At 45.7% G+C, this 26,516-nt stretch overlaps 1 protein-coding gene and 1 long non-coding RNA gene across 7 annotated transcripts in view; one reads left to right on the forward strand and one right to left on the reverse strand.

Moving 5' to 3' along the window:
* Positions 1 to 26,516, forward strand: part of LOC105494296 (zinc finger FYVE-type containing 1) — a 62,064-nt gene that overhangs the window by 22,837 nt on the left and 12,711 nt on the right. Inside the window, exons 3-5 of one of the 5 annotated variants that reach the window (XM_011762596.2) lie at positions 10,734 to 11,238; positions 15,708 to 15,922; positions 26,206 to 26,312. In XM_011762596.2, the coding sequence (XP_011760898.1) occupies positions 10,734 to 11,238; positions 15,708 to 15,922; positions 26,206 to 26,312 (827 nt within the window). Of the gene's footprint in view, positions 1 to 10,733; positions 11,239 to 15,707; positions 15,923 to 21,487; positions 21,871 to 24,715; positions 24,774 to 26,205; positions 26,313 to 26,516 lie in introns of those variants that run through there. The other 4 variants (XM_071099903.1, XM_011762599.2, XM_071099904.1 and 1 more) reach the window with 4 other exon arrangements.
* Positions 12,189 to 22,534, reverse strand: LOC139364252 (uncharacterized). 2 transcript variants are annotated; one of them, XR_011625756.1, is made up of 3 exons: positions 22,405 to 22,534; positions 20,840 to 21,031; positions 12,189 to 12,376 (listed from the first exon to the last, which is right to left on the reverse strand). It is a non-coding gene; the product is annotated as an uncharacterized lncRNA (long non-coding RNA). The 2 variants fall into 2 exon arrangements; XR_011625755.1 differs by lacking the exon at positions 22,405 to 22,534 and adding an exon at positions 21,505 to 21,656.

Consider the following 26,516-nt stretch of genomic DNA (forward strand, 5'->3'; position numbering starts at 1 on the left):
ATGGATTGCTGAACTGGGTGTGTTGGGTGTCATCAAAGAAACTGATCAGGGAGCTAAAAATGACTTTTTTTAGAAAAAGAATTTCTTTGTGGATCATCTCTGCATACAAACACTTTTTTTTTTTTGAGACGGAGTCTTGCTCTGTCGCCCAGGCTGGAGTGCAGTGGCGCGATCTCAGCTCACTGCAAGCTCCACCTCCTGGGTTCACGCCATTCTCTCGCCTCAGCCTCCCGAGCAGCTGGGATTACAGGCGCCCACCACACGCCCGGCTAGTTTTTGTATTTTTAGTAGAGACGGGGTTTCACTGTGTTAGCCAGGATGGTCTCGATCTCCTGACCTCATGATCCGCCCATCTCGGCCTCCCAAAGTGCTGGGATTACAGGCGTGAGCCACCGCGCCTGGCCACAAACACTTTTATTAGGTCAGGCATGGTGGCTCAGGCCTGTAATCCCAGCACTTTGGGAGGCTGAGGCGGACTGATCACCTGAGGTCAGGAGTTCGAGACCAGCCTGACCAACATGGAGAAACCCCGTCTCTACTAAAAATACAAAATTAGCTGGGTGTGGTGGCGCATGCCTGTAATCCCAGCTACTCAGGAGGCTGAGGCAGGAGAATCACTGGCACCTGGGAGGCAGAGGTTGCAGTGATGGAGATCGCGCCATTGCACTCCAGCCTGGGCAACAAGAGTGGAACTCTGTCTCACACACACAAAAATAAATAAGAAACGCTTTTATTTCTGCTGGAATAGGAGAGGAGCCGCAGGCAGTCTCTGTGAAGCAAAGTGTCAGAAGCACCACTGGTAGTTACAAGACATGGTGAGGAATTCCTGACCTCTCAAGTAATGGAACACTTTGGGGACACTGGAGTGGAAGAAAGTGAGCTTTGCCCCTGCCAAATGTGCTCAGTGTGTTTGTGAGACCAACCCCGTGACCTCAGTGTCTTCAGAAAACATTTGATTGAGAAATGATTGTGGTTTTATGTGAAACTCCAGCAACATGTACATGGATAAACGTGAAGTATACACGCCCTTTAGGATAGAACGAACAGAACATTTCTAAACTTGCTGTGTTGAGGAAACAGGTTTAATAGAACTTAAACCTTGCTATTGGAAGGAAATCTCCTTATCATTTGGACTTTAAAATAGACTGGCTACTGATCTGTTTGACATAGTTTAGGTAAAATCCTGTTTGAAAATTAGGCCATGGGGTTGGACGCAGTGGCTCACACCTATAATCCCAAGTGCTTTGGGAGGCCAAGGAAGGAGGACTGCTTGAGGCTGGGAGTTCAAGACCAGCCTGGGCAACATAGACCCTATCGATATCTACAAAAAATAAACAGTTTAGCCAGCTATGATGGTGCATGCTGGTAGTCCTAGCTACCCGGGAGGCTGAGGCAGGAGACTGATCGAGCCTGAGAGGTTGAGGCTGCAGTGACCCACTGTATTCCATCCTAGGCAATAGAGCGAGACCTGTCTCCAGAAAAAAAAAAAATTGGAGGAATGTGTGATTGTAGTCGGTGCAGATTAAGTCCTTTTTTCCCAGGGACCAGCACTGAAAAGATCTTGGTGCCGAACTACTTAAGAGTGTTTTCCAGGTTCATTGGGGTTTAACTTCTAGAGTCTCTGACTGTGCTGCGTTGAACTTCCTTCCTTCCAAGGCTCTTTAGTTCCTTCCTCACCTCTTGGTTTCCCTTTTCAGGCCTCCTTGGAACAAAGCTGGTGCATGGTCTTTCATTCTAGAATGATTCTGTGAGGGCCTAGAAGGAATCTCTCGAGGGAGACCGTCATTATTCCCTTGGCCTGCTTTGGTCGGAAGTTGACTGCTGGACACTTTTCACTACCATGAACTATTCTGAATTCTAAACTGGGGCTGGGCGCAGGGGCTCATTCCTGTAATCCCAGCACTTTGGGAGGCCAACGCAGGCAGATCAACTAAGGTCAGGGAGTTCGAGAGCAGCCTGGACAACATGGTGAAACCCTGTCTCTACTAAAAATACAAAAAAATTACCTGGGTGTGGTGGTGCGCTCCTGTAGTCCCAGCTACTCAGGAGGCTGAGGAAGGAGAATTGCTTGAACCCGGGAAGCAGAGGTTGCAGCGAGCCGAGATTGGGCACTGCACTCCAGCCTGGGCGACAGAGTTAGACTGTCTCAAAAAAGAAGGAACTGTGGTGGGGGATCATTGAGTACGGTTATATTTCATTTTACAGACTCTTCTCAGAAGTCTATACAAAGTAAAAAGCTTTGGGTGAATTGGAGGGAGACAGAGAGGTGCTGCTGGGTTTTGTAAAGATTTTTAGACCAAGTCTTACTCTGTCAGCCAGGCAGGAGTGCAGTGGTGCAATCTCGGCTCACTGCAACCTCCACCTCCTGGGTTCAAGTGATTCTCCTGCCTTAGCCTCCCAAGTAGGTGGGATTACAGGCATGTGCCACCACACCCAGATAATTTTTATATTTTTAGTAGAGATGGGGTTTCACCACGTTGGCCAGGCTGGTCTCGAACTCCCGGCCTCAAGTGATCAATCTTCCTAGGCCTCCCAAAGTGCTGGGATTACAGGCGTGAGCCACCACGCCTGCCTTGTAAAGATTAATACAATATTAGATGGTTACTAAGAGCCAGCTATGGCCGGGCGCGGTGGCTCAAGCCTGTAATCCCAGCACTTTGGGAGGCCGAGACGGGCGGATCACGAGGTCAGGAGATCGAGACCATCCTGGCTAACACGGTGAAACCCCGTCTCTACTAAAAAATACAAAAAAAAAAAAAAACTAGCCGGGCGAGGTGGCGGGCGCCTGTAGTCCCAGCTACTCGGGAGGCTGAGGCAGGAGAATGGTCTAAACCCGGGAGGCGGAGCTTGCAGTGAGCTGAGATCCGGCCACTGCACCCCAGCCTGGGCGACAGAGCAAGACTCTGTCTCAAAAAAAAAAAAAAAAAAAAAAAAAAAAAAAAGAGCCAGCTATAAAGCCAATATGAATAATAATGTGTTTTGGCCAGGTGCGGATCACGAGGTCAGGAGATCAAGACCATCCTGGCTAACACGGTGAAGCTTCGTCTCCCTAAAAATACAAAAAATTCTCCGGGCATGGTGGCGGGCGCCTGTAGTCCCAGCTACTTGGGATGCTGAGGCAGGAGAATGGCGTGAACCCAGGAGGTGGAGGTTGCAGCGAGCAGAGATCGCACCACTGCACTCCAGCCTGGGCGACAGAGCGAGACTCTGTCTCCAAAAAAATAAAAAATAAAAAATAATAATAATGTGTTTTGATTAGCAGGAGAAGGTTATCTGATGTGAGCAGTGAGATCTTTTGTTTTAGGTAGAATTCATTTCGATCTTACCACATTGCTGAATCAGCCCCCAAATGAGCAATTCATTAGGTGTAAGCCCAGCTGCTGCTGCTGTGCACCTGGGTGTTTTCCCAGTGGGCTGGTCTTTTTTTTTTTTTTTTTTTTTTTTTTTTTTTGAGACGGAGTCTCGCTCTGCCGCCCAGGTTGGAGTGCAGTGGCCGGATCTCAGCTCACTGCAAGCTCCGCCTCCCAGGTTTACGCCATTCTCCTGCCTCAGCCTCCCGAGTAGCTGGGACTACAGGCGCCCGCCACCGTGCCCGGCTAGTTTTTTGTATTTTTAGTAGAGACGGGGTTTCACCGTGTTAGCCAGGATGGTCTCGATCTCCTGACCTCGTGATCCGCTCGTCTCGGCCTCCCAAAGTGCTGGGATTACAGGCTTGAGCCACCGCGCCCGGCCTGGGCTGGTCTTTAATAATGGTTCACATATCGAGTGCTTACTCCATGCCAGGCACTGTGCTATGCCTTTTGCATACTTTGCCTCTTAGTCTGCTGAGTGTCGCTAGGAGCTGGACATGTTATTATCTCATTTCCCTGAGGCATTGAGTAGTTAAGTAACTTTCCCAAGGCCACACCATGGCAAAGCCTGTAGTGGCATTCAGGTGTTTTGGAGTCGCCTGAGGCCTAGCAAGCTCAGGGAAGATGGAAGGCAAAAGTTAGGGAGGGATGGCTTTGGTGTCCCTCCTGTGTTTGCTGTTGGTAAGGGCCAGTGACCATTTCAAACATGTTGTCGACTTGGATGGGGTGGCCAGTTGGCCGAGCTCAGGGCCAGGTAACCTGTTTCACTCCAGGAATGGAGCAGCATGGGGTCACTGAGTGTAGACAGGCCGAACAAGTAGAGCTGGAGCCTCGCCCCTTCCTCGCCCCTTCCTTTATCAAAGGGAATCTTCTTATTTTTCTCTGCCTTTGCCTCCCTGACTGAAAACCAGTCTTGCTACCACCTAGGCTAGGCTGTTCTCTCCTTTCTGGCTTAGAGGAAAATCCTCCTGTGTTAAGGATGAATTTAGTAGTATTATCAAGAAGCAAAGTAACATGAAAGGCAGACAAGGAAGAAGTGAAGCATGGTTTCAGTGTGCCAGCATTTTCCCGCATTATTTGTTTATTTGATTAATTAGCACCTGCAAAGATGGTTATAGCCTCCTTTTTTTGTTTTTTGTTTTTTTCTTTTTTCCTTTTTTTTTGAGACGGGGTCTCACTGTCACCCAGGCTGGAGTGCAGTGGCTTGATCTCAGCTCACTGCAAACTCTGCCCAGGCTCAAGCAATTCTCCCACCTCAGCCTCCTGAGTAGTTGAGACTAAAGGCACGTGCCACAACGCCTGGCCAATTTTTGGTATTTTTAGTAGAGATGGGGTTTTGCTGTGTTGCCAAGGCTGGTCTCAAACCCCTGGGCTCAAGTGATCCATCTGCTTTGGCCTCCCACAGTGCTGGGATTACAGGTGTGAGCCACCATACCTGGCCTAGCCTCCTTTTACACGAAGAAAATGCAGTCGGTGCATGTTAAGGGATTGTTCACTGCTTGTCAGTAGAAACAAACAGCCTGGGCCTTTGAGTTCCTCCTCCCAGGAGGATTATTTACATTGGACTCATCTATAGGCCCAACACATGGACATCTGCACTTGACACACCCCCGGACACCAAAAGCCTAAATGGTATCACCACATGCAGGCAAGGAGTGTTTTCTTTCCATCCCATGTGAGTTATTTGTGTGTGTGTGTGTGTATATATATATATCATTTGGTGGACACTTAATATGAATCTCGAGACATTTCATTCTTTCCCTAAATGTTCCCGTGTCCCCACTTTCAGGTGCCTGCTCTTAGATAATCTGGATAGCAGTGGCTGTTTTGTTTGTGAAGAGTCACGACAGAGTAGATTTCCGTGGGGAGAAAATCCCCAGGCCTGGTCTTCCATACCGGGCCTGGTCGAGCAGGTGGATGGCTCTTCCAGCAGCCACCCTGACCTCACCTGACTCCATGCTGGTAGAGCTTCACAGAGCTTTCGTTTTGTTTCTTCTTGCTGACCAACTTAGCAGCTTGGGACCAGGCTGGCTGGGTGACACGGGTCCAAAATGGGCTGTTCTGTGTAACTTCTTGTTTCTCTCTGTTGTCTGCTAGATCACTTAACCCATCACCAAGTTTATGAAATGCTGCTGTGTGTTCAGCCCTGTGGAAGATGTATGGTGGGAAAAGTGTTTAAGGTACCTGGGTACCTAGCAAGGTGCCTGGTGTTTATTCACTCACTCATTCAGTCCGCAGCTGCACACTGAGCTCCTCTTGTGTGCCAGGCGGTGTCCTGAGCGCTCTGCATGTAAAGATAAGGTAGACACGGCCCTGCCGTCATGGTTCTAGTGAAGGGCACTGTCACTGTAGCCGGCATTCAGTGAACTGTTAGTATTATCAGCAATATTCAGGCTCTTAATAATGAAACAATAGTGATGTCATTAATAGAATAATGAGTGGTTTACTTTTTTTTTTTTTTTCCAGTTAGAGTCTTGCTCTGTCACCCAGGCTGGAGTGCAGTGGCACGATCTCAGCCCACTGCAGCCTCCACCTCTTGGGCTCAAGTGATTCTCGTGTCCCAGCCTCCTGAGTAGCTAGGACTATAGGTGTGAATGACTACACCCAGCTAATTTTTTGATTTTGTAGAGTTGGGGTCTTGCTATGTTGCTTAAGGTAGTCTTGAATTCCAGGGCTCAAGCGATCCTCCTGTCTTGGCCTCCCAAAGCACGGGGATTTGGTTGACTATCTTGAGATTATAGGAAACAAAGGTTTATCATATTTTCACACTGAGTGGTCTGTATATTTCTCTGTTATCAAACAAGCAGACTCAAGAATCAGAAGGTGTTCACCTCTATAATCCTAGTACTTTGGGAGGCGGAGGGGCAGATCACCTGAGGTCAGGAATTTGAGACCAGCCCGGCAAACATGGCAAAATCCCATCTCTACTAAAAGTACAAAAAAAGTTAGCTGGGTGTGGTGACACGTGCCTGTAATACCAGCTACTCTGGAGGCTGAGGCAGGAGAATGGCTTGAATCCAGAAGGTGGAGGTTGCAGTGAGCCGAGATTGTGCCCCAGACTCCAGCCTGGGTGACAGAGCGAAATCCTGTTTCAAAAAAAAAAAAAAGAGAGAAAGGGCCAGGCACAGTGGCTCACGCCTGTAATCCCAGCACTTTGGGAGGCCGAGGCAGGCGAATCACAAGGTCAGGAGATCGAGACCATCCTGGCTAACACAGTGAAACTTTGTCTCTACTAAAAAATAAAAAGATTGACCGGGCATGGTGGCAGGCGCCTGTAGTCTCAGCTACTCGGGAGGCTGAGGCAGGAGACCGGTGTGAACCTGGGAGGCGGAGTTTGCAGTGAGCTGAGATCACGCCACTGCACTCCAGGCTGGGCGACAGAGTGAGACTCCGTCTAAAAACAAAAACAAAACCACACCAAAAAAACAAAAACAGAAAAAAAAAGGAAAAATCAGCAATGTGTCTTATTCTCTGTTGGCTGGAAGATACTTGATGTGAAGCTTCCTCAGAAACTCCTTTCACCTGAGTAGCCATAAGCTCTTTGAGTTAGGAGCTTTGACCCTGGGGTTCTGTATTCCGAGAATAGGAGTTCTGAGCATCTTTCAGGAGCTCCAGTCTGGGATTTCACCGGCCCTAGGTATCGTTCTTCATGGCCTGGCTTTTTATAAGGACTGCAGTGTTCTTTAAACTGTTAGGAGGAGAATTATGGTAGATGAGGTTTGACCAATACATTAACTTGGCTAAGTGCTGTGGCTCACACCTGTAATCCCAGCACTTTGGGAGGCCAAGGCAGGTGGATCACCTGAGGTCAGGAGTTTGAGACCAGCCTGGCCAACAGAGTGAAACCCAGTCTCTACTAAAAATACAAAAATTAGCTGGGCGTGACAGCGCGTGCCTGTAATCCTAGCTACTCGGGAGTTTGAGGTGGGAGAATCACTTAAACCCAGGAGGTGGAGGTTGTAGTGAGTCAATATCACGCCACTGCACTCCATCCTGGGCAACAGAGCAAAAACTCCGTCTCAAAAAAACAAAACCAAAACCAAAAACTGTATTGAGATGTCATTCACATACCATAAAATTCACCAGTTTAAAGTATATAATTCAGTATTTAGTATGTTCATAAAGTTGTACAATCCTTACCACTATCTAATTTTGGAATATTTTCATCTTTCCAAATAGAAACCCAGCTTTAGCAGTCTCTCCCTCTTCCCTCTAGCCTCTAGCAACCACTAATCTACTTGCTGTCTGTGAATCTGCCTGCTCTGGACGTTTCATATAAATGGAATCGTACACTATGTGGTCTTTTGTGTGTGGCTCCTTTCACTTACCATGTTTTCAAGGTTCATCTGTGTTGTAGCATGTATCAGCACTTCATTCTTTTTTGTTGTGGTTACCCCAGCAATGTCAAGCAAATATTGTTTGATAGCCAGCTGCGTTCATTTCACAAAAACGTTTTCCTAACATTTCTACCTAAATGTTATTAGGTAACAGTGAAATTTGTATTCTTTCTTTTTTTTTTTCTAGACGGAATCTTGCTTTGTTGCCCAGGCTGGAGTGCAGTGGTGTGATGTCAGCTCACCGCAACCTCTGCCTCCTGGGTTCAAGCGATTCTCCTGCCTCAGCCTCCTGAGTAGCTGGGATTACAGGCATGTGCCACCATGCCTGGCTAATTTTGTATTTTTAGTAGAGATGGGGTTTCTCCATGTTGGTCAGGCTGGTCTCAAACTCCCAACCTCAGATGATCTGCCCATCTCAGCCTCCCAAAGTGCTGGGATTACAGGCATAAACCACCGTGCCTAAATGAAATTTGTATTGTTTCTATAGGGGAAATATTTACACTTTAGCCTCTCCATATGATAATTGGGGGTGGGACGTAGGTACAGAACTCTCACTTGTCCATGTTATAAGCACATTTGGAGGGCTGAATTATTAATAAATACTTTGGAAATATACAGTATATTACAAATTCCATAATTATAATTGTGAAAAGCATTTTAATGTCTTTAGACGAGATTGGGCGTGTTGAGGGTGGTATGGCCGTAGACAGTGTCTTTAGAATAAGAGAAATGTGACTGTATTTTGCATACTTTTCTCATTGTTTCAGTCTAAGGTTAGGTAAGTGAAAAATAAAAGACCACTGTGGATTTTAGGAATATCTGCTATCATAATAGTTTTTCTCCACTAAAAAGCTGATTGAAATGATTCAGGATACATTTTCCAATAGAATCTTTCAGATGTATGATTCCCTTCCAATTTGCTAGTCTTATCTATTTTCTGACCAATCCTAACAAGTCAATAGGGAAATAGTATAGTGAAAAGAGAAAAAACAACCAATACTAGGTCAGTAGATATTACTTCAATACAATGAACATCATTTCGCAACAGCAGGAATATGCAGCCTTGCTGTAGCATTCAGAGCCCCCTCTGAAGTTTAAGAAAGATTTAGGAAGACTGTGAAAGGAGGAAGTGGCACAGGCATGACAGAAGACAGTCAAGGCATAGATAGGAATTTCTGCCGAGTCAGGTCAAAGTAAGAACATAAGAAATGTCCCAAAGGTGAGAATAACCGACGCATACTGAAGTAAGGGGAGGAAGTGGCTCATTCCTTTTTATGACTGCATATAGTAACTCAGTGTATGGATATACCACATTTTGTCAGTTGATGGGTATTTGGGCTGTTTTCACTTCTTTGGCTGTTGTGAATAATGCTGCTGTGAACATTGACGTACTTAGAAGATTTGTGTGGACATGTGTTTTCAGTTCTCTTGGGTATATAGCTAGGAGTGGACAAGCTGTTTTCCGGACTGGCTATGTGATTTTACATTCCCACCAGAAGTGCATGAACGTTGTGATTTCTGTACATCCTTGCCAATGCTTGTTGTCTTTTTTTTTTTGTTTTTTTTTTGTTTTTTAGAGACAGGGCTTCTGTCGTCGGTCACCCAGCCTGGAGTGCAGTGGTGCAATCATGGTTCACTGCAGCTTCGAACTCCTGAGCTCAAACGATCCTCTTGCTTCAGCCTCCTAAGTAGCTAGGACTGCAGGCGCATACCACCATGCCCAGCTAATTTTAAATTTTTTTTGTAGAGACAGAGGTCTCTCCATGTTGCCCAGGCTGGTCTCAAACTCCTGTCCTCAAGCTGTCTTCTCTTTTTTGCCTCCCAAAGTACTGGGATTATAGACGTGAGCCACTGTGCCCAGCCGTTTGTTGTCTTTTGGTCGTAGTCATTCTGGTGGATATGCAGTGATAGCTCACTGTAGTTTTGATTTGCATTTCTCAGTGACTCAGGACTTGGAGCATCTTTTCAGATGCTTACTAGTTGCTTGCATATCTTTTGTGGAGAAATGTCTATTCAGATTCTTTGCCTACTTTTTAATTGGGTTGCTTATCTTCATTGTTGAGTTGTAAGATTTCTTTGTATGTTTGGAATACTAGTCTTATTAGATTTATTTTATGTTATGTTATGTTATTTTATGTTATGTTATTTTGTTATTTTATTTTATTTTATTTTATTTTATTTGTTTGAGACAGGTTCTTGTTCTGTCACCCAGGCTGGAGTGCAGCGGCACAATCTCGGCTCACTGCAGTCTGCCTCCTGGGTTCAAGCAATTCTCCCGCCTCAGCCTCCTGAGTAGCTGGGATTTCAGGCACGTGCCACCACACCCGGCTAATTTTTGTATTTTTAGTAGAGACTTTTATTTAGTTTCACCATGTTGACCAGGCTGGTATGGAACTCGTGATCTCAAGTGATCTGCCCGCCTGGGCATCCCAAAGTGCTGAGATTACAGGCCTGAGCCACCTCACTTGGCCCCACCCCCCTTTCTTTTATTTTTTTTTTGAGGCAGGGTCTCATTCTGTTACCCATGCTGGAGTGCAGTAGTGCCATCACAGCTCACTGCAGCCTCAAACTTCTGGGCTCGAGGGATCCTCCCTCCTCAGCCTCCCATAAGTGCCACTGTTACATGGTGAACCACCACACCTGGCCTTATCTGTTTTTTCTTTTGTTACTTGTGCTTGTGTTGTCCTATCTAAGAAGCTATAGCCTAATCCAAAGTCACAAAGGTTAATTACTTTGTTTTCCTCTAAGAGTTTCATGGTTTTACCTCTTTTTTTTTGGTTTTGTTTTGTTTCTTTTCTTTTCTTTTTTCTTTTTATAGTTTTAGCTCTTTTCATGGCCACTAAGTTATTTCCCTGACTAAAGCTTCAGAGGTTCCTTTGAGCTGTTTGCTAAGGGTGGAGGTGGGAGCTATTATCCTGCAACTTCCTTTTCTTGACAATTCAATCAAGTTCCTTGTCCCTGCGAAGCATTTATTCTTGTAGGTGTTTCTAGTGCTTTTACAGTTTCTCTACTTCATAGTCTTTTTTTTTTTTTTTTTTTTTTGCAGGTAACAAATGAAGAGGACTTCATTAGAAAATTGGACTGCAAACCTGATCAGCATCTGAAAGTGGTTTCCATTTTTGGAAATACTGGTGATGGAAAGTCTCATACTCTCAACCACACTTTCTTTTATGGTCGTGAAGTCTTCAAGACCTCCCCTACCCAGGAGTCCTGCACTGTGGGAGTGTGGGCAGCCTATGACCCAGTTCACAAAGTAGCAGTGATCGATACGGAAGGGCTCCTGGGGGCCACCGTGAATCTAAGCCAGAGAACACGGCTGCTGCTTAAGGTCCTGGCCATCTCAGACCTCGTCATCTATCGAACTCATGCAGACCGGCTGCATAACGACCTCTTCAAATTCCTTGGGGATGCCTCAGAAGCTTATCTGAAGCACTTCACCAAGGAGCTCAAGGCCACCACTGCTCGCTGTGGCCTGGATGTCCCTTTATCCACCCTGGGCCCTGCAGTTATCATCTTCCATGAGACTGTGCACACCCAACTACTGGGCTCTGGTGAGTGGATGGGGTACAGTGTCACAGCTCGACCTTTATGGGTACAAGGAGGCAGCTATTTGGGCTGCAATAGCAACTTATTGGTAGTGGATTGCCCAGAAGATTTCTGTCCAAAGAAGACACGGAAAGTGTTGGAAGGAGGATGGAGTGATCAAACATGTCAAGCTGCTCATAGGTCAACTAGAATAAAGATTGAGAATTGCCAATTGGCTTTGACAATATATAAGTCCTTAGTGATCTGGGAAAGACCTGTTCCCTGAGATGGTGGGGGGTAAAAGCTTGATCAGAGTGGGATCAAGAGAAAATAGGAGGAGGCCAGGTACAGTGGCAAGTGCCTGTAATTATAGCTACCTGGGAGGCTCATGTGGGAGAATCCCTTGAGCCCAAGAGTTAGAGGTCAGCCTGGGCAACATAGTGAGGCCGTGTCTCTAAAAAAATAATAAGATTAGGAGCAGAAATTCTGTGGTGAGTTTATTGGGCTCTTTGACAGAGCCATACAGCTCCTTTCTATAAAGCAAAGAAGAACAATGAAATTGTAGCTGGAGGCTGATGTGGGATTTCAAGGGATTTTTCTTTTTTAAAATGTAAGATGTGAGGTATTGCAGATATTTATGTACGATGAGAGTGATTCATTAGAGAGGGAAGAATGTAGATGTAAGAGAGCAGGAACAGTTGGAGCGATGCATGAGTGGAAGGGTTCGCCTTAGGACCATGGACAGTTCATCCATAACACTGGGAAAGAAAGTAGAAGATATGGACATGGTCGCAGATAAGTAGATGATGTGGACATGAGAAGTGTGTGTGTGAGTTCTTATTTGTTTTCTTAGAGAAATAGGAAGCAAGATCGTCACCTGAGTGGTAGGAGGATGAGGGAAAGGTGCAATAACAGATTAGATTGGAGGGGAGCAGTAATTTTGGCCCCTGAAACAATTGCAGTCTTCACTTGTTCATTCAGTCATCAAAGTTTATTGAGTGCATATGTCATGTGCTGAGCACTGAGGCACAGAGCAGAAAAAACACTTCTTGTCTTTGAAGAGCTCACAGTCTAGTTGGGGCGACCACACAGTGTTCTGTTCTGTAGTAGATGTAGGTACGGAGCTGTGGGAGTCTGGAGCAGGGACGCTATACGTTATGGAATCTAGGAAAGAAGAGGCGACATTTGAGCTCTGAGAGACTTGGCTAGATGGAGGAGGGGAAGAAGATGCTCTAGGAAGAGCAAACTCCTAGTAGCGTCAAGGAACAAGTTGTGTTCAGAGAACTGCAGGTAGGGCTGGGTGTGGTGGCTCACATCTGTAATCTCAGCACTTTGGGAGGCTAAGGCAGGAGGATCCCTTGAGCCTGAGAGGTTGAGGCTGCAGTGAGCTTTGATCGTGTTATTGCACTCCAGCCTGGGCAATAGTGAGACCCTGTCTCAAAAAAAAGAAGGAAAGAAAAAAGAGACAAGGGAAGTAGTTCTGCAGTGTGCTTCCAAAATTCCGTTCTAACTCCCTTTGATGCATTCTCCATGTAGCATCTAGAGTGATCTTTTCAAAAGCTTAATTTACACTTCAGGTCATGTAATACTCCTGCTTGCAACCTGTCAGTGGCTTCTGACTACATCAAAATAAAATCCAAACTCCTAAATGTAGTGCCATCACTAACTCCTGCCTTTGTCTCTGACCTCCTCTAGTTACCCCTCTTCATTCTCCCCCTGCCCACTGAATGCAGCTCCTCCTCTGCCACCCCCACTGCCTTGTCTGAAGCATGGCTTGTGTGGGAGGGAATGATGGAGAGACTCAGGGATCAGATCATGGGTGGCCTTGACTCAGTTCTCAAGTATGGCAGGAGTCCATGAAGGATCTTAAGCAGAGAGTGAGATGATCAGATGTATATTTTCAAAAGATTCCCTGGCAGCCTATTGCAGCATGACTGAGGCAGGGGGACCGGTCAGCAGGATGTCAAGTCAGTCAAGTGAGAAGTGGTTGGGATTCAGCCAGGGCGGTGGCAGTAGGAGGGAACTGGACAGAGCAGGCCATAAAAGAGGTTAAATCTGAAGGACTGCACCAGTTGATTCTGGTGGTACCAATGACACATGCCCTATAGAAGACAAGACATGTAAACGTTCCCCAGTGAAGGAGCAGATTAATTAGCAGGTGCCTCGAGGAAAAGGAGAGGAGGTGAGAAATGCTCACTTTCAGCTGCCTCCTGTGATCAATACTTTTATGCCACTTTGGATCTTTACAGTGTCGGTGAGGGGAGCGTTTAATTGTCAGTTCAGGATTTTGAAATAACCAGCCCCTTAAAAGGTATTGTATTTTAGGCTGAGCGTGATGACTTATGCCTGTAATCCCAGCACTTTGGGACATTGAGGCGGGAGGATCACTTGAGCCCAGGAGTTAGAGACTAGCCTGGGCAAAATAGCGAGACTCTGACTCTACAAAAAATTTAAAAGTTAGCCAGATGCAGTAGTACATACCTGTGGTCCCAGCTCTTTGGGAGGCCGAGGCAGGCGGCTCACCTGAGGATCAGAGTTTGAGACCAGCCTGGCCAACATGGTGAAACCCTGTCTCTACTAAAAATACAAAAATTAGCCAAGCGTATGGTGGTGGGCACCTGTAATCCCAGCTACTCAGGAGGCTGAGGCAGGAGAACCGTTTGAACCCTGGAGGTGGAGGTTGCAGTGAGCGGAGATTGCACCACTGCACTCCATCCAGCCTGGGCAACAGAGTGAGACTTTGTCTCAAAAAGTAAGTAAGTAAGTAAATAAATAAATAAATAAAAAGGAAATTAAAAAGTTCTTTCAACCTTTATCATCAAAACATTTATTGAATCCATCTGCACTATGGCTGCCCAAGTTTCTGGACACATGGTGAGAGTGTGGACAAACAAATACCCTTATACATGGGTCGTTTGCCCAGAGCTTCCTCACAAAAGATCAGCATTTCCAAAGTACAGAGAATTGTAAAAGTTCCTCAGTAAGGTGATTAGTTAAGTATATCCATAGGATCAAAGACTGTATTGCTGCTTTTCAGTGTATTGTGACAAGGACGGGTACTTACAGTATGTTATTAAGTGAGAAAAGAGCAAGTCGCATATATATGTTGCTAAGTCTGTAGGAAAAATGTCTGAAAGGGCCAACATTGAGCTGTGGTTACTTTCAGGAAGTAGGTGAGAGCAGAGGGCATAATTTCTTTCCTTTTATGCTTTGGCACATCTAGATTTTTCCCACAATGAATGGGTTTTTGGGAAAAAAGACTCCTCCTTGAAGTATAATGTGCGTATAGAACAGTGCACATCATATCAAGAGTATCATGTGATGAGTTTTCACTGCCTGAATGCCCCTGCGCACTCAATGCTAGACCTTGGGACACCAGCCCTCATAGAAGCCCTCCTCATGCCCTTTACCAGGAAAGGGTAACCTGAGTTCTGACAGCATAGATTAGTTCTGCCTGCTTATGTACTTCGTATTTGAGTCAGAGTATCTTCCTTTTTTTTTTTTTTTTTGGGACGCAGTCTCGCTCTATCACCCAAGCTGGAGTGCAGTGTTGCTATCCCAGCTCACTGCAACCTCTGCCTCCCGGGTTCAAGCAATTCTTCTGTCTCAGCCTCCTGAGTAGCTGGGATTACAGGTGTGCCCCACCAGGCCTGACTAATTTTTGTATTTTTAGTAGAAACGGGGTTTTACCACGTTGGCCAAGCTAGTCTCAAACTCCCGACCTCAGGTGATCCACCCACTTCAGCTTCCCAAAGTGCTGGGATTACAGGTGTGAACCAGTGCACCCACCCGTATCTTACTTTTTTTTTTTTGAGACGGAGTCTCCCTTTGTCGCCAGGCTGGAGTGCAGTGACATGATCTTGGCTCACTGCAACCTCCACCTCCCAGGTTCAAGCGATTCTCCTGCCTCAGCCTCCCGAATAGCTGGGATTACAGGGGCCTGCCACCGCTCGGCTAACTTTTGTATTTTTTAGTAGAGATGGGGTTTCACCATGTTGTCCAGGATGGTCTCCATCTCTTGACCGCGTAATCCACCCGCCTCGGCCTCCCAAAGTGTTGGGATTATAGGCGTGAGCCACCGCGCCCAGCCTTGTATCTTACTTTTATAATGAAAGATTTTTTTGTTGTTGTTTGAGACAGAGTTTCACTCTTGTCTCCCAGGCTGGAGTGCAGTGGTACGATTTCGGCTCACTGCAACCTCCGCCTCCTGGAGGAGAATCACTTTTCAAGTGATTCTCCTGCCTCAGCCTCCGGACTAGCTGGGATTACAGGCATGCAGCACCACGCCTGGCTAATTTTTTTGTATTAGTAGAGACAGGGTTTCACCGTGTTGGCCAGGCTGAACTCCTGACCTCGGGTGATCTGCCCACCTTGACCTCCCAAAGTGCTGGGGTTACAGGCGTGGGTCACTGTGCCTGGCCTACTTTTCTTTTCTTTTTTTTTTTTTTTTTAAATGTCTCTCACTACCCATGTGCCTGTGTTTCTGCTTGTATAGATCACCCCTCAGAGGTGCCAGAGAAGCTCATCCAGGACCGGTTCCGGAAGCTGGGCCGCTTCCCTGAAGCCTTTAGTTCCATTCACTACAAGGGAACCAGGACTTACAACCCTCCCACGGACTTTTCTGGGCTTCGGCGTGCTTTGGAGCAGCTACTAGAGAATAACACCACCCGCTCTCCCCGGCACCCGGGAGTCATCTTCAAAGCCCTGAAGGTCAGTTGGCTTGTGCCCCAAGGGCTTCTCATTGGGGTGCCAGTGGGTGGCGAGAACACTCAGTTTGCCAGCTTTTGTGGTGCTAGTGATTGGAAATCTGGGTGGAAAAAGGTTGTAAGAAGCGGAAGCACATGAATGGAGTCTGCACCTGTCAGATGCTTTCATCTTGCCAGGAGTGCAAATATGGGGAAGTCATGAGTGATAGTAAAAAAAAAGTGCCTGGTCCTCAGCTAGGAGAAAAACTAGGCTCTTAGAGAATAGGAAGAAGCACTCATTTCTGGCTGGTGTGGCTCAGCCCTGGCGAGTTGGTGTCATGTTGAGTCTCACTTAATCTGGGCAGCCTTTATGCTTTTCTTAATGTTGACTCACTGTTTTTTTCATATCTAAATTAATTTATTCATAGAGGAAACTTTTTGTTATCATTAAAAGTGGAAAACTAGTATCACAGGTAGAATTTTTTTTGTTGTTCCGGGGGCGTTTAGGAGCAGAGGTTTAATAGGCAAAAGATAGAGAAAGAACAGCAGCTCTCTCTCTCGTGAGAGAGACGGCACCTGAATGGGACTTCCCCCCAGAAGTAGAAAATTACCAAAACAAAACACAAAAATAGATACACAATAACACTACTATTTATTATATACCAGAGTTCAGAGTACTCTATATGGATTAGTTCCCTGCATCCTTACACCAACTCCTTAGTACTGTTAACATCCTCATTTGCAGATGAGGAAGCGGAGGCACCAAGAGATGAAGTAATTGGTTATACACAGTTACTGAGTGACAGCAGGCCTAAACCCTGGCCAGTTTATGCTAGAGCTCCTTCTCATAACCATGAAGGCTGTACTGCCTCTCAGCAAATAAAATTGCATGTTATTCCTTCGCTAGAGACTTACGCATGGAAGGTTCGAGACTGGGGCCTGTTTTTTCTTTCTTTAAGAGGGAGATTTACGGCCAGACGCGGTGGCTCATGCCTGTAATTCCAGCACTTTGGGAGGCCGAGGCGGGTGGGTCACTTGAGGTCAGGAGTTTGAGATCAGCCTGGCCAACATGGTGAAACCCCCTTTCTACTAAAAATACAAAAAAATTAGCCGGGCATGGTGGTGCACTCCTGTAATCCTAGCTACTAGGGAGGCTGAGGCAGGAGAATTGCTTGAACCCGGGAGGCGGAGGTTGCAGTGAGCTGAGATCACCCTACTGCACTCCAGCCTGGGAGACAGAGCGAGATGCTGTCTCAAAAAAAAAAAAAAAAAAAAAAAGAGGGAGATCTGGCCTCTTAAAGAGAGGTGGAAATTAAATGAAAGCATACTTAAGAAACAAAGTACTTGTTATATAGTAAAAATGTTCAGTGAATGTTAATTGTGAGTAATATTAAGGAAAAACTATGGAAAATGATTACATTTGAATAATTCATGAAATACATACATTTCCAATTAGAATTTGAAGTTCAAGTGCACTTAGTTGTATTGGCTAATAATGTCCTTGTAGTGGCTCAAAGGCAGTCAAAGTGGAAGATTACACTTACGTAATGCAAACATTCTGAAAAGACGCTGAATCAGGCAAAGGGCTGTAAATCTGATCACTGTGCATTAAAAGGCAAATAGGCCAGAGGCTGGATTATAGCAGCTCCTTTGCTCTTCTGGAAGCTAACCCAGATTAATGTTTAAATAAGACCATCAGGGACACTGAGCGCTGTAAACTGTAATTAGTGCTCAGATATTTTTTTCCCCTCAGGAGTCTTGGATGTCCTACCTCAGGCCAATTTATTACCGGCTTTGAGAAAAATAGTTACACTGTATTCTTCCAAGATGGTAAGATTCACCAAGCTTTCTGTGATTAAAATGAACCTGGTCTGTCCGGTGAGGTGGCTTATGCCTGTCATCATTCCCAGCACTTAGAGAGGCGAAGGCAGGCAGATCACATGAGGCTAGGAGTTCGAGGCCAGCCTGGCTAACATGGTGAAACTTGTCTCTACTAAAAATACAAAAATTAGCCGGGCGTGGTGGCGGATGCTTGTAATCCTAGCTACTAGGTAGGCTGAGGCAGGAGAATCCCTTGAACCTGGGAGGTGGAGGTTGCAGTGAGCTGAGATGGCGCCACTGTACTCTAGCCCAGGCATCAGACCAAGACTCCGTCTCAAAAAAAAAAAAGAGAAAAAACGCTGGGCGTTGTGGCTCATGCTTGTAATCTCAGCACCTTGGCGGGCGGATGGATCACTTGAGGTCGGGAGTTCGAGACCAGCCTGACCAACATGGAGCAACCATGTCTCTACTGAAAATACAAAATTAGCTGGGCTTGGTGGCGCATGCCTGTAATCCTAGCTGCTCAGGAGGCTGAGGCAGGAGAATCGCTTGAACTTGAGAGGCGGAGGTTGTGGTGAACCGAGATCTCACCATTACACTCCAGCCTGGGCAACAAGAGTGAAACTCCATCTCAAAACAAAAAAAGAACCTGGTCAGCTGGAATTCTGATGATTCCTGGTAACTGGCATCCCCCAAATTTTACCGAGATCTGACGTTTTCTATTCTCTGAGTTGTAGGGGCTATGCTGTACTGAGCTGTGGGACTGACTGCTTTTGTCTATGGGAAGGAGTCATTTGTTTAAGCTTGCGATTTGGGTTCTCCCCAGAGAATTGTGCCGTTGTTGCAGTTTACCTAAATCTTTGAAAAAATTGGTTTTGTACTTTTTTGTTTTTAACATCCTTTAAATTAAAAATGCTTAATTCTCTGGTTATCACTCTAATAGCCACCTTTAAGGTCTGCCTTAGGCAAATTGACCAAGTAGAGTTTTATTGTTGTTAAAATAGACTCTAAAGTTTTCATAGTTCACAGCAGTGTATACTATAAATGGCTGTGTTTTCTTCTCCACTTATTTTTATTTTGTTTTACGCTGTTGTATTAATTTTTTTATTAGTAGCTTTGAGTCCTTTTGAGATAGAAGAGTTGGGGTGGGTATAAACAGATAAATGATACATGCCAGAATAATTTGTTTGGCTTCTTGAATCTACCATTTTTTTTTCTTTTTTCTTTCTTTTTTTTTTGAGACAGGGTCTCGCTCTGTCACCCAGGCTGGAGTGCAGTGGTGCGATCACAGCTCACTGCACTCCAGCCTCTCACAGCCACTGCACCAGGCCCCAAGAGCTTTTAACTCCATGCTATATTCCTTCCCAATAGTTATTTCACTTCTAAAGAGGTCAGAGGATGTGACCATTTTAAAAGGTTCCTGATACATGCTGTCAGTTATCTTTGAGTATATGGTTATTTTAATTAAAAAAGAGACATCATTTAAAAATTATAAAAGCAATGCATGTTCATGATAAACAATTCAAGTACTGCAGAATGTATGAGACTTAAGTCCCCTTTCCTTCCCCTACCTCCCCCATCCTCAGTCTGTAGAGGTAACTCTTAATACTTTCTCACATAAGTGTCTAGAAATTTTCATTGCTATGTAACCACATGCATACGTATTTGTTTATAATGTATGTTTTTCTTCCTGAATAAATGGGATCATAGTGAAGTTAAATCCTTTTCCCCTGCCCAGTATCCTTTTCTAACTCTGCAGATAACCATGATTAGTAGTTTATTATATATGCTTATAGAAATTGCAAATGCTGGCTGGGTGCTGAGGCTCACACCTGTAATCCCAGCACTTTGGGAGGCTGAGACAGGCAGATCACGAGGTCAGGAGTTCAAGAGCAGCCTGGCCAACATAGTGAAACCCCGTCTCTACTAAAAATACGAAAATTAGCCGGGTGTGGTTGCGGGTGCCTGTAGTCCCAGTTACTTGGGATGCTGAGACAGGAGAATGGCTTGAACCCCTGGAGGTAGAGGTTGTGGTTTGCCAAGATTGCGCCACTGCACTCCATCCTGGGCGACCAGCAAGATTCTGTCTCAAAAAAAAAAAAAGAAGAAATTGCAAATGCTGTAAAAGTGCATGTGTGTGTATGTGTATATATTTATCCTTCATAAATGAGATCATACCATTTATACTATTCTATAATTTGGTTTATTTTCACTTCTTTTTTTTTTTGAGACAGAGTCTTGCTCTGTCTCCCGGGCTGGAGTACAGCGGCACGAACTTGGCTCACTGAAAATTCTGCCTCCCAGGTTTAAGTGATTTTCTTGCCTCAGCCTCCCAAGTAGCCTGGATTATGGGCACACGCCACCATGCCCCGCTAATTTTTGTATTTTTAGTAGAGACGGGGTTTCATCATGTTGGCTAGGCTGGTCTGGAACTCCTGACTTCAGGTGACCTACCCACCTCCTCCTCCCAAAATGTTGGCATTACAGGTGTGAGCCACCATGCCAGGCCCAAAATGCCTGATTATTTTAAATTTTAAATGCCATTAGTATACTTAAAAAAAAAAAAAAGTTATTAGGCCAGGTGCAGTGGCTCACGCCTGTAATCCCAGCACTTTGGGAGGCTGAGGCGGGCAGATCACCTGAGGTCAGGAGTCCAACACCAGCCTGACCAACATGGCGAAACCCCGTCTCTATGAAAAATACAAAAATTAGCCAGGCGTGGTGGTGTGTGCCTGTAGTCCCAGCTACCCGGGAGGCTGAGTCGGGAGAATCCCTTGAACCCCAGAGGCGGAGGTTGCAATGAGCCCAGATCGCACCACTACACTCTAGCCTGGGTGACAGAGCAAGACTGTCTCAAAAAAAAAGAAAAAAGTTGTTAGCTATATCTTATTTATGAAGTTCTACCTGATTGATGCAGTACTCTATTGGATTCAAAGGGAGTTGAAGTACTACTTTTGTGTTTATTATTGACCAGGAAATGTGGATTTGGAAATGTGATGAATGAGAAGGAACAGTGTTTGGTGCGCACACACGCATGCACGTGTGTGTGTGTATGTGTGAGAGAGAGAGACAGAGAGAGCTGTGCAGCTATTTTCTGCCCTAGTGGCTTGCTCATACATACCTGGGAGTGGTTTCCCTATTCCTCCTGCTGAAGGATCAGTTTTGATGTCATTCAGCCACACTGTTGTGCAGGCCCAGGCCCCTTTTTTTCTAGCTGGCTTATGTCCCATTTCTTGACTCCTTTGCTCAGGGTCCACAGTAGCAACAGCCCAGATGCCTACAAGCAGTGCATACCTGCACTGAGCAGATAAACCTGTTTACAGGAAACAAATGCTCAGGTTTCTGTCAAATAGAGGAATTAATATTCAATACTGGAATTGAATATTGAGTTAACTATGGTTGTCTGTACTTACAGTTCTGAATAATTGGGAGAACCATTTCATAGTTGAATTTGTATAGGTTTTATGTAATTTTGTCTTAATTTTTTTTTTTTAAGACAGGGTCTGGCTCTCTCCCCCAGGCTGGAGTGCAATGGCATCATCTAGACTCATTGCAACCTCTGCCTCCTGGGCTTAAGCCATCCTCCCACCTCAGCTCAAGTAGCTAGGACTAATAGGCACATGCCACCATGCCTGGCTAATTTTTGTATTTTTTGTAGAGACAGGGTTTTTGCATGTTGCCCAGGCTGGACTCAAACTCCTGAGCTCAAGGTATCTGTCTGCCTTGGCCTCCCAAAGTGCTGGGATTACCAGGAGTGAGCCACTGTGCCCAGCCTTTATGTAATACCTTCTATATGTAGAAACTCTTGACGTTCCAATTCTGTCACATCGGGAAGCATTTATAAAGTATTTACAAAGTTATATTTTGTTGGAGTGTGATGTCATTGATTACAGAAGTGTGTCTATTTTGAGTCAGGAAATTCACTGCTAGCCCTTGATGACTGGGGCCAGCCCTACAGATACAATAGAAAGAGCCACACTGTTGTCAAGGCAACTAAAGTTCAAGATCATCTGGTCTCCAGGCAACCTTTTTCAGACTTGCTTCAGATGCTTTCCCAAGCTTTCTCGGGGTAGGTGGGCCCTTCTCTGTCTTTTCTTCCAGCTTTGGGATCTCAGGAGGAGGAGAGCCCAAGAAACTGTGGAATGATGTGAGGTTTGGAATTTTTGAACCTGCTAATAAGTATATGGATCAGGTGGTATGTAAAGAAAAATCAGGGCTGGGTGCAGTTGCTCACGCCTGTAATCCCAACATTTTTGCAGGCTAAGGCAGGTGGATCACTTGAGGTCAGGGGTTTGAGACCAGCCTGGCCAACATGGTGAAACCCTGTCTCTACTAAAAATACAAAAAATCAGCCGGGCATGGTGGCATGTGCCTGGAGTCCCACCTACTCGGGAGGCGGAGATTGCAGTGAGCCACGATCAGGCGACAGAGTGAGACTCTGTCTCATAAAAAAAAAAAAAAAAAAAAAAAAAAGAAGGAAAAGTTAATTAGATTCTAAAGGAAGACAGTTTCTCTCTACCCTCGTATCTAAAACATGCTGATGTTGGATTTTTTTTTTTTTTTTTTTAAACAGTTACTGTTACTTTCCCACATTCTTGATTCTTGTAAAGCCTCCTAAAACTTGTCAAGGTCTGATTCATTAGTCAGGCTGTGACTTGTGAACGAGTGAGATGCTTGTTCTCTTACCTCGTATGCAAGAGTGTGGGTGGCCAGCATCTGAAGGCTGGCTTGCCTGGAGTTCTTCTCTTTCTTATGTCATAAGAGGTTGCCTGTTACCTTGGATAACATAAGCCAACCGTTCATTTGTCTGGGGCAGGGAACGATGGCATATGTACTGTGGCAAATCAGGCTGCAGATTGTTTCACACCTTGCCTTGAGATACTTACAAATGCCCCCATTTCTCTGAAGAACTTTCAGAGAAGTGAACCAGGTCACTTGGGTTGAAACAGTAAGAACCTTATGCTGAATTGGATCCTAATTTCCCATTTACTGGGGGTTGGCATCCTCTGTGAATTCAGCCCAGCTGTTGCACTCATGCCAAATTTGATATTATTTGTCCTTAGGAAAACCAACACTTAGGCTTGCCTTTCAGTTACCTGTTTAAAAGAAAAACTCTGAGGCTAAAAATTGCTATTCTTGGCTGGGCGCAATGGCTCACGCCTATAATCCCAGCAGTTTGGAAGGCTGAGGCAGGAGAATGGCTTGAGTCCAGGAGACCAGCCCAGGCAACATAGTGAGACCCTGTCTCATTTAAAAAAATGAAAAAAAAAATTTTTTTTCCTATTCTTTCTTTTTTTTTAAATAATAATTGATATTTTTTTGTGTTCCCTATACCTTCTATAGTGGCTTCTATATTCCTTAGCTGTCTCCTCTTTTTTTTCTTTCTGTATCATCTCATTAGATACTTCAGTGTCTTGGCCAGGCACGGTGGCTCACGCCTGTAACCCCAGCACTTTGGGAGGCTGAGTTGGGTGGATTACTTGAGGTCAGGAGTTCGAGACCAGCCTGGCCAACATGGTGAAACCCTGTCTCTACTAAAAAAAAAAAAAAAAAAATTATCCAGACATGGTGGTGGGGGCCTGTAATCCCAGCTACTTGGGAGGCTGACGCAGGAGAATTGCTTGAACCAGAAGGCAGAGGTTGCAGTGAGCCGAGATCAAGCCACTGCACTCCAGCCTGGGTGATGGAGTGAGACTCTGTCTCAATAACAAAACAAAAACAAACAAAAAGTATTGGGGCTCGGTGGCATGTGCCTGTGGTCCAGCTACTTAGGAGGCTGAGGGAGGAGGATTGCTTGGGCTTAGGAGGGTGATGCTGCAGGGAGCTGTGAACCTGCCACTGCACTCCAGCCTGGGTCACAGAGTGAGACTCTGTCTCAATAAAAAACCTCCCTTTTCCCATCAGGCTGAGGCAGGAGAATCGTTTGAACCTGGGAGGCGACGGGTTGCAGTGAGCCAAGATCATGCCATTGCACTCCAGCCTGGGTGACAGGGCGAGTTCTGTACATATCTGTTTGAGAAACAACCTGGAAAATTATTGGTAATTTGGCCAGTTAGGGAGTAGTTAGCCTTAAATTTGAGAGGACCTTTGGGGATGGGATGAAAGAAGCCTAGGGCAAAGGCAGGGCCAAGAGAGGAGGAGGGCAAAGGTTGGTTTGTGAAGGGGAGTTGGTATGGTGCACTTATTCCGGCAGTTCTAGCTGAGTACCTGTTAGTACCTTTGCTAGGATTTGCAGGAGGATGCAAAGGTAGGAAGCTGCTTTCACAGTATATATGATCTAGTCCTGGAGATAAAATACAGCAGGCCCATAGCTTCGCATCATTGCCTAATTACTTAATACCGAGTTACAGTATTGAGTACAATGGGCCTTCAGAAAAGGCAGAGTGATGTGGTTGAAGAGGCTTCACTGGAAGAGGTGAGACCACAAACATCCCTGAAGAGTGGGTCTTGTGCAGAAGCAGGACAGAGAATGCTGTATAGGCCGAGATGTATAGGCCGACGTGTAATTCCACTTGCCTTGCTTCTCATTTATTCTCAGCATTTCTATGTATTCATTAATACCCTCTTTCAAGATCTTCATGTTTTCACTTTTTTTTTTGAGACGGAGTCTCACCCTGTCACCTAGGCTGGAGTGCAATGGCATGATTTTGGCTCACTAGAACCTCTGCCTCTCGGGTTCAAACGATTCTCCTGCCTCAGCCTCCTGAGTAGCTGAGATTACAGGCGCCCGCCACTACGCCCAGCTAATTTTTGTATTTTTAGTACAGATGGGGTTTCACCATGTTGGCCAGGCTGGTCTCGAACTCCTGACCTCGTGATCCGCCCACCTCGGCCTCCCAAAGTGCTGGAATTACAGGCATGAGCCACCGTCCCCAGCCCCATGTTTTGACTCTTTACCAAAGTACCCCCAAGAAGTATAGGACTTATGCATTATTTGTCAGACCATTTTTTCGTTGTTCGAAGTGCAGGGTTGCCGCTTGGTCAGCCATCGCTGACAGACGGTGTTCTATGGCCTCTGCAGTAGCCCTGCAGGACCTGAATGAGAGTGTCCTCAGGTGAGTTGTGTACCTTCAGTATGACCCACTCGTTGCCACTGTTCTGGTCCTACACCTGACCTGACTCAACATTGATATTATGTGCCTTTGTAGGGACTTGAGTTTGCAACTCCTGGTGTTAAGACTGCATTGGAAACAGGAAAAGGAACCTTGCATAAGAAGTTCTAATTGTTCAGCTGGGCACAGTGGCTTATACCTGTAATCCCAGCACTTTGGGAAGCCGAGGCGGGTGGATCACCTGAGGCCTAGAGTTCAAGACCAGCCTGGCCAACATGGTGAAACCCCATTCCTACTAAAAATACAAAAAATTAGCTGGGTGTGGTGGTGGGCACCTGTAATCCCAGCTACTTGGGAGGCTGAGGCAGGAGAATCTCTTGAACCCAGGGGGCAGAGGTTGCGGTGAGCCGAGATCACACCACTGCACTCCAGCCTGGGCAATAAGAGCAAAACTCCGTCTCAAAAAAAAAAAAAAAAAATGAAGTTCTGATTGTTCTTAGTTTAAAACCTAACCTGCCCTTTTCCCAGATCTCATTTAAAATTCTCTTCTGCCCTTTTACTGAAGGAAGTAACATCTTGTCCTTTTGTTTAGGCTCCTTTCCCTTATTTTCCCTTGAATAATGCCTGGCTGCCTCACACTGGGGCTGGGCTGAAAGTTAGAAGCTTGGAGCAGCATGTACTTAATGATTCCTAAAGCGTGGAAAGCGCCTGTCTGTAATTAGCCTGAGGAATACTTTCAATATCCAGTGATAAGTGAAGATAGGGTTAGGAATGGAAGCTACATTTCAACCTGAAATTTTCAGTTTGCTTTGTGGATATGTTATCTTCTTGGCATTTATTTTGGCCATTTGCTGTCCTTTGGGTAATGTCTGTTTTGGGGGTTGGTAGAGTTGATAAATGACTGGCAAACACTATAATCATTCTTCTTGTTTTTTTTTTTTTTTTTCTGCTGACATTTTTCCTACTTTGAGTTTGTCTATGGCCTAGTAAACTCCAAGTGAGTGCCTGTGGTTATAACTGGGATAGAAGCCCAGGAAACTCACAGATCACATCTGGGCTCTGCCTGTGGCCTAAGGAGGAGCCGTCCTCATGAGTCTGGGTTTCTTGGTCCCAGCCTCACATAGATGAAATGGGCATCAGTCATTATTTGTGGTGGTCTTGAATAAAAGACTGAGTGGTGTGAAGTGTTTATCACCTGCGAGGCATTTAGGGGAGAACAGTAACTTTGCTTATCTTGACCCCTTGGGGAATGGGCTGGTTCTTTGCAAGGACTCCCATGGTAAGGACTGATGTGAGTTGGTAAGGTCAAGGGTAATGAGCAGAAGTTACTGGATTTCCTTTGTGCCTGTGTTGCTTGTACGGTGTCTGCAGAAGGGGGCCAAAGTGCGGAGCTCTCTGCCGAGTGCCATCACATGTCACCTTCCCTCCTTGGCAGGCACTGAGCGACCGCTTCAGCGGTGAGATCCCCGATGACCAGATGGCGCACAGCTCCTTTTTTCCAGATGAGTACTTCACCTGCTCCTCCTTGTGCCTCAGCTGTGGGTAAGTAAGGCTGCTCCCGACCCCCCACCCCATACCTTGAGAATAGAGCCTTTGAGTGGTGCTTCCTAGACTTCGGTGTGTATGCACATCCCCTGGGGTCTTGCTAAATTACAGGTTGTGATTTAAATTATCCAAAACGGTACACTCCCACGTTCCCACGAGATCCTGGTGGTCTAGGAACCACACTTCTGAGGTAGCAGGAGC

The sequence above is a fragment of the Macaca nemestrina genome, chromosome 7 (assembly GCF_043159975.1).
Source record: "Macaca nemestrina isolate mMacNem1 chromosome 7, mMacNem.hap1, whole genome shotgun sequence".
NCBI classification, from domain to species: domain Eukaryota; kingdom Metazoa; phylum Chordata; class Mammalia; order Primates; family Cercopithecidae; genus Macaca; species Macaca nemestrina.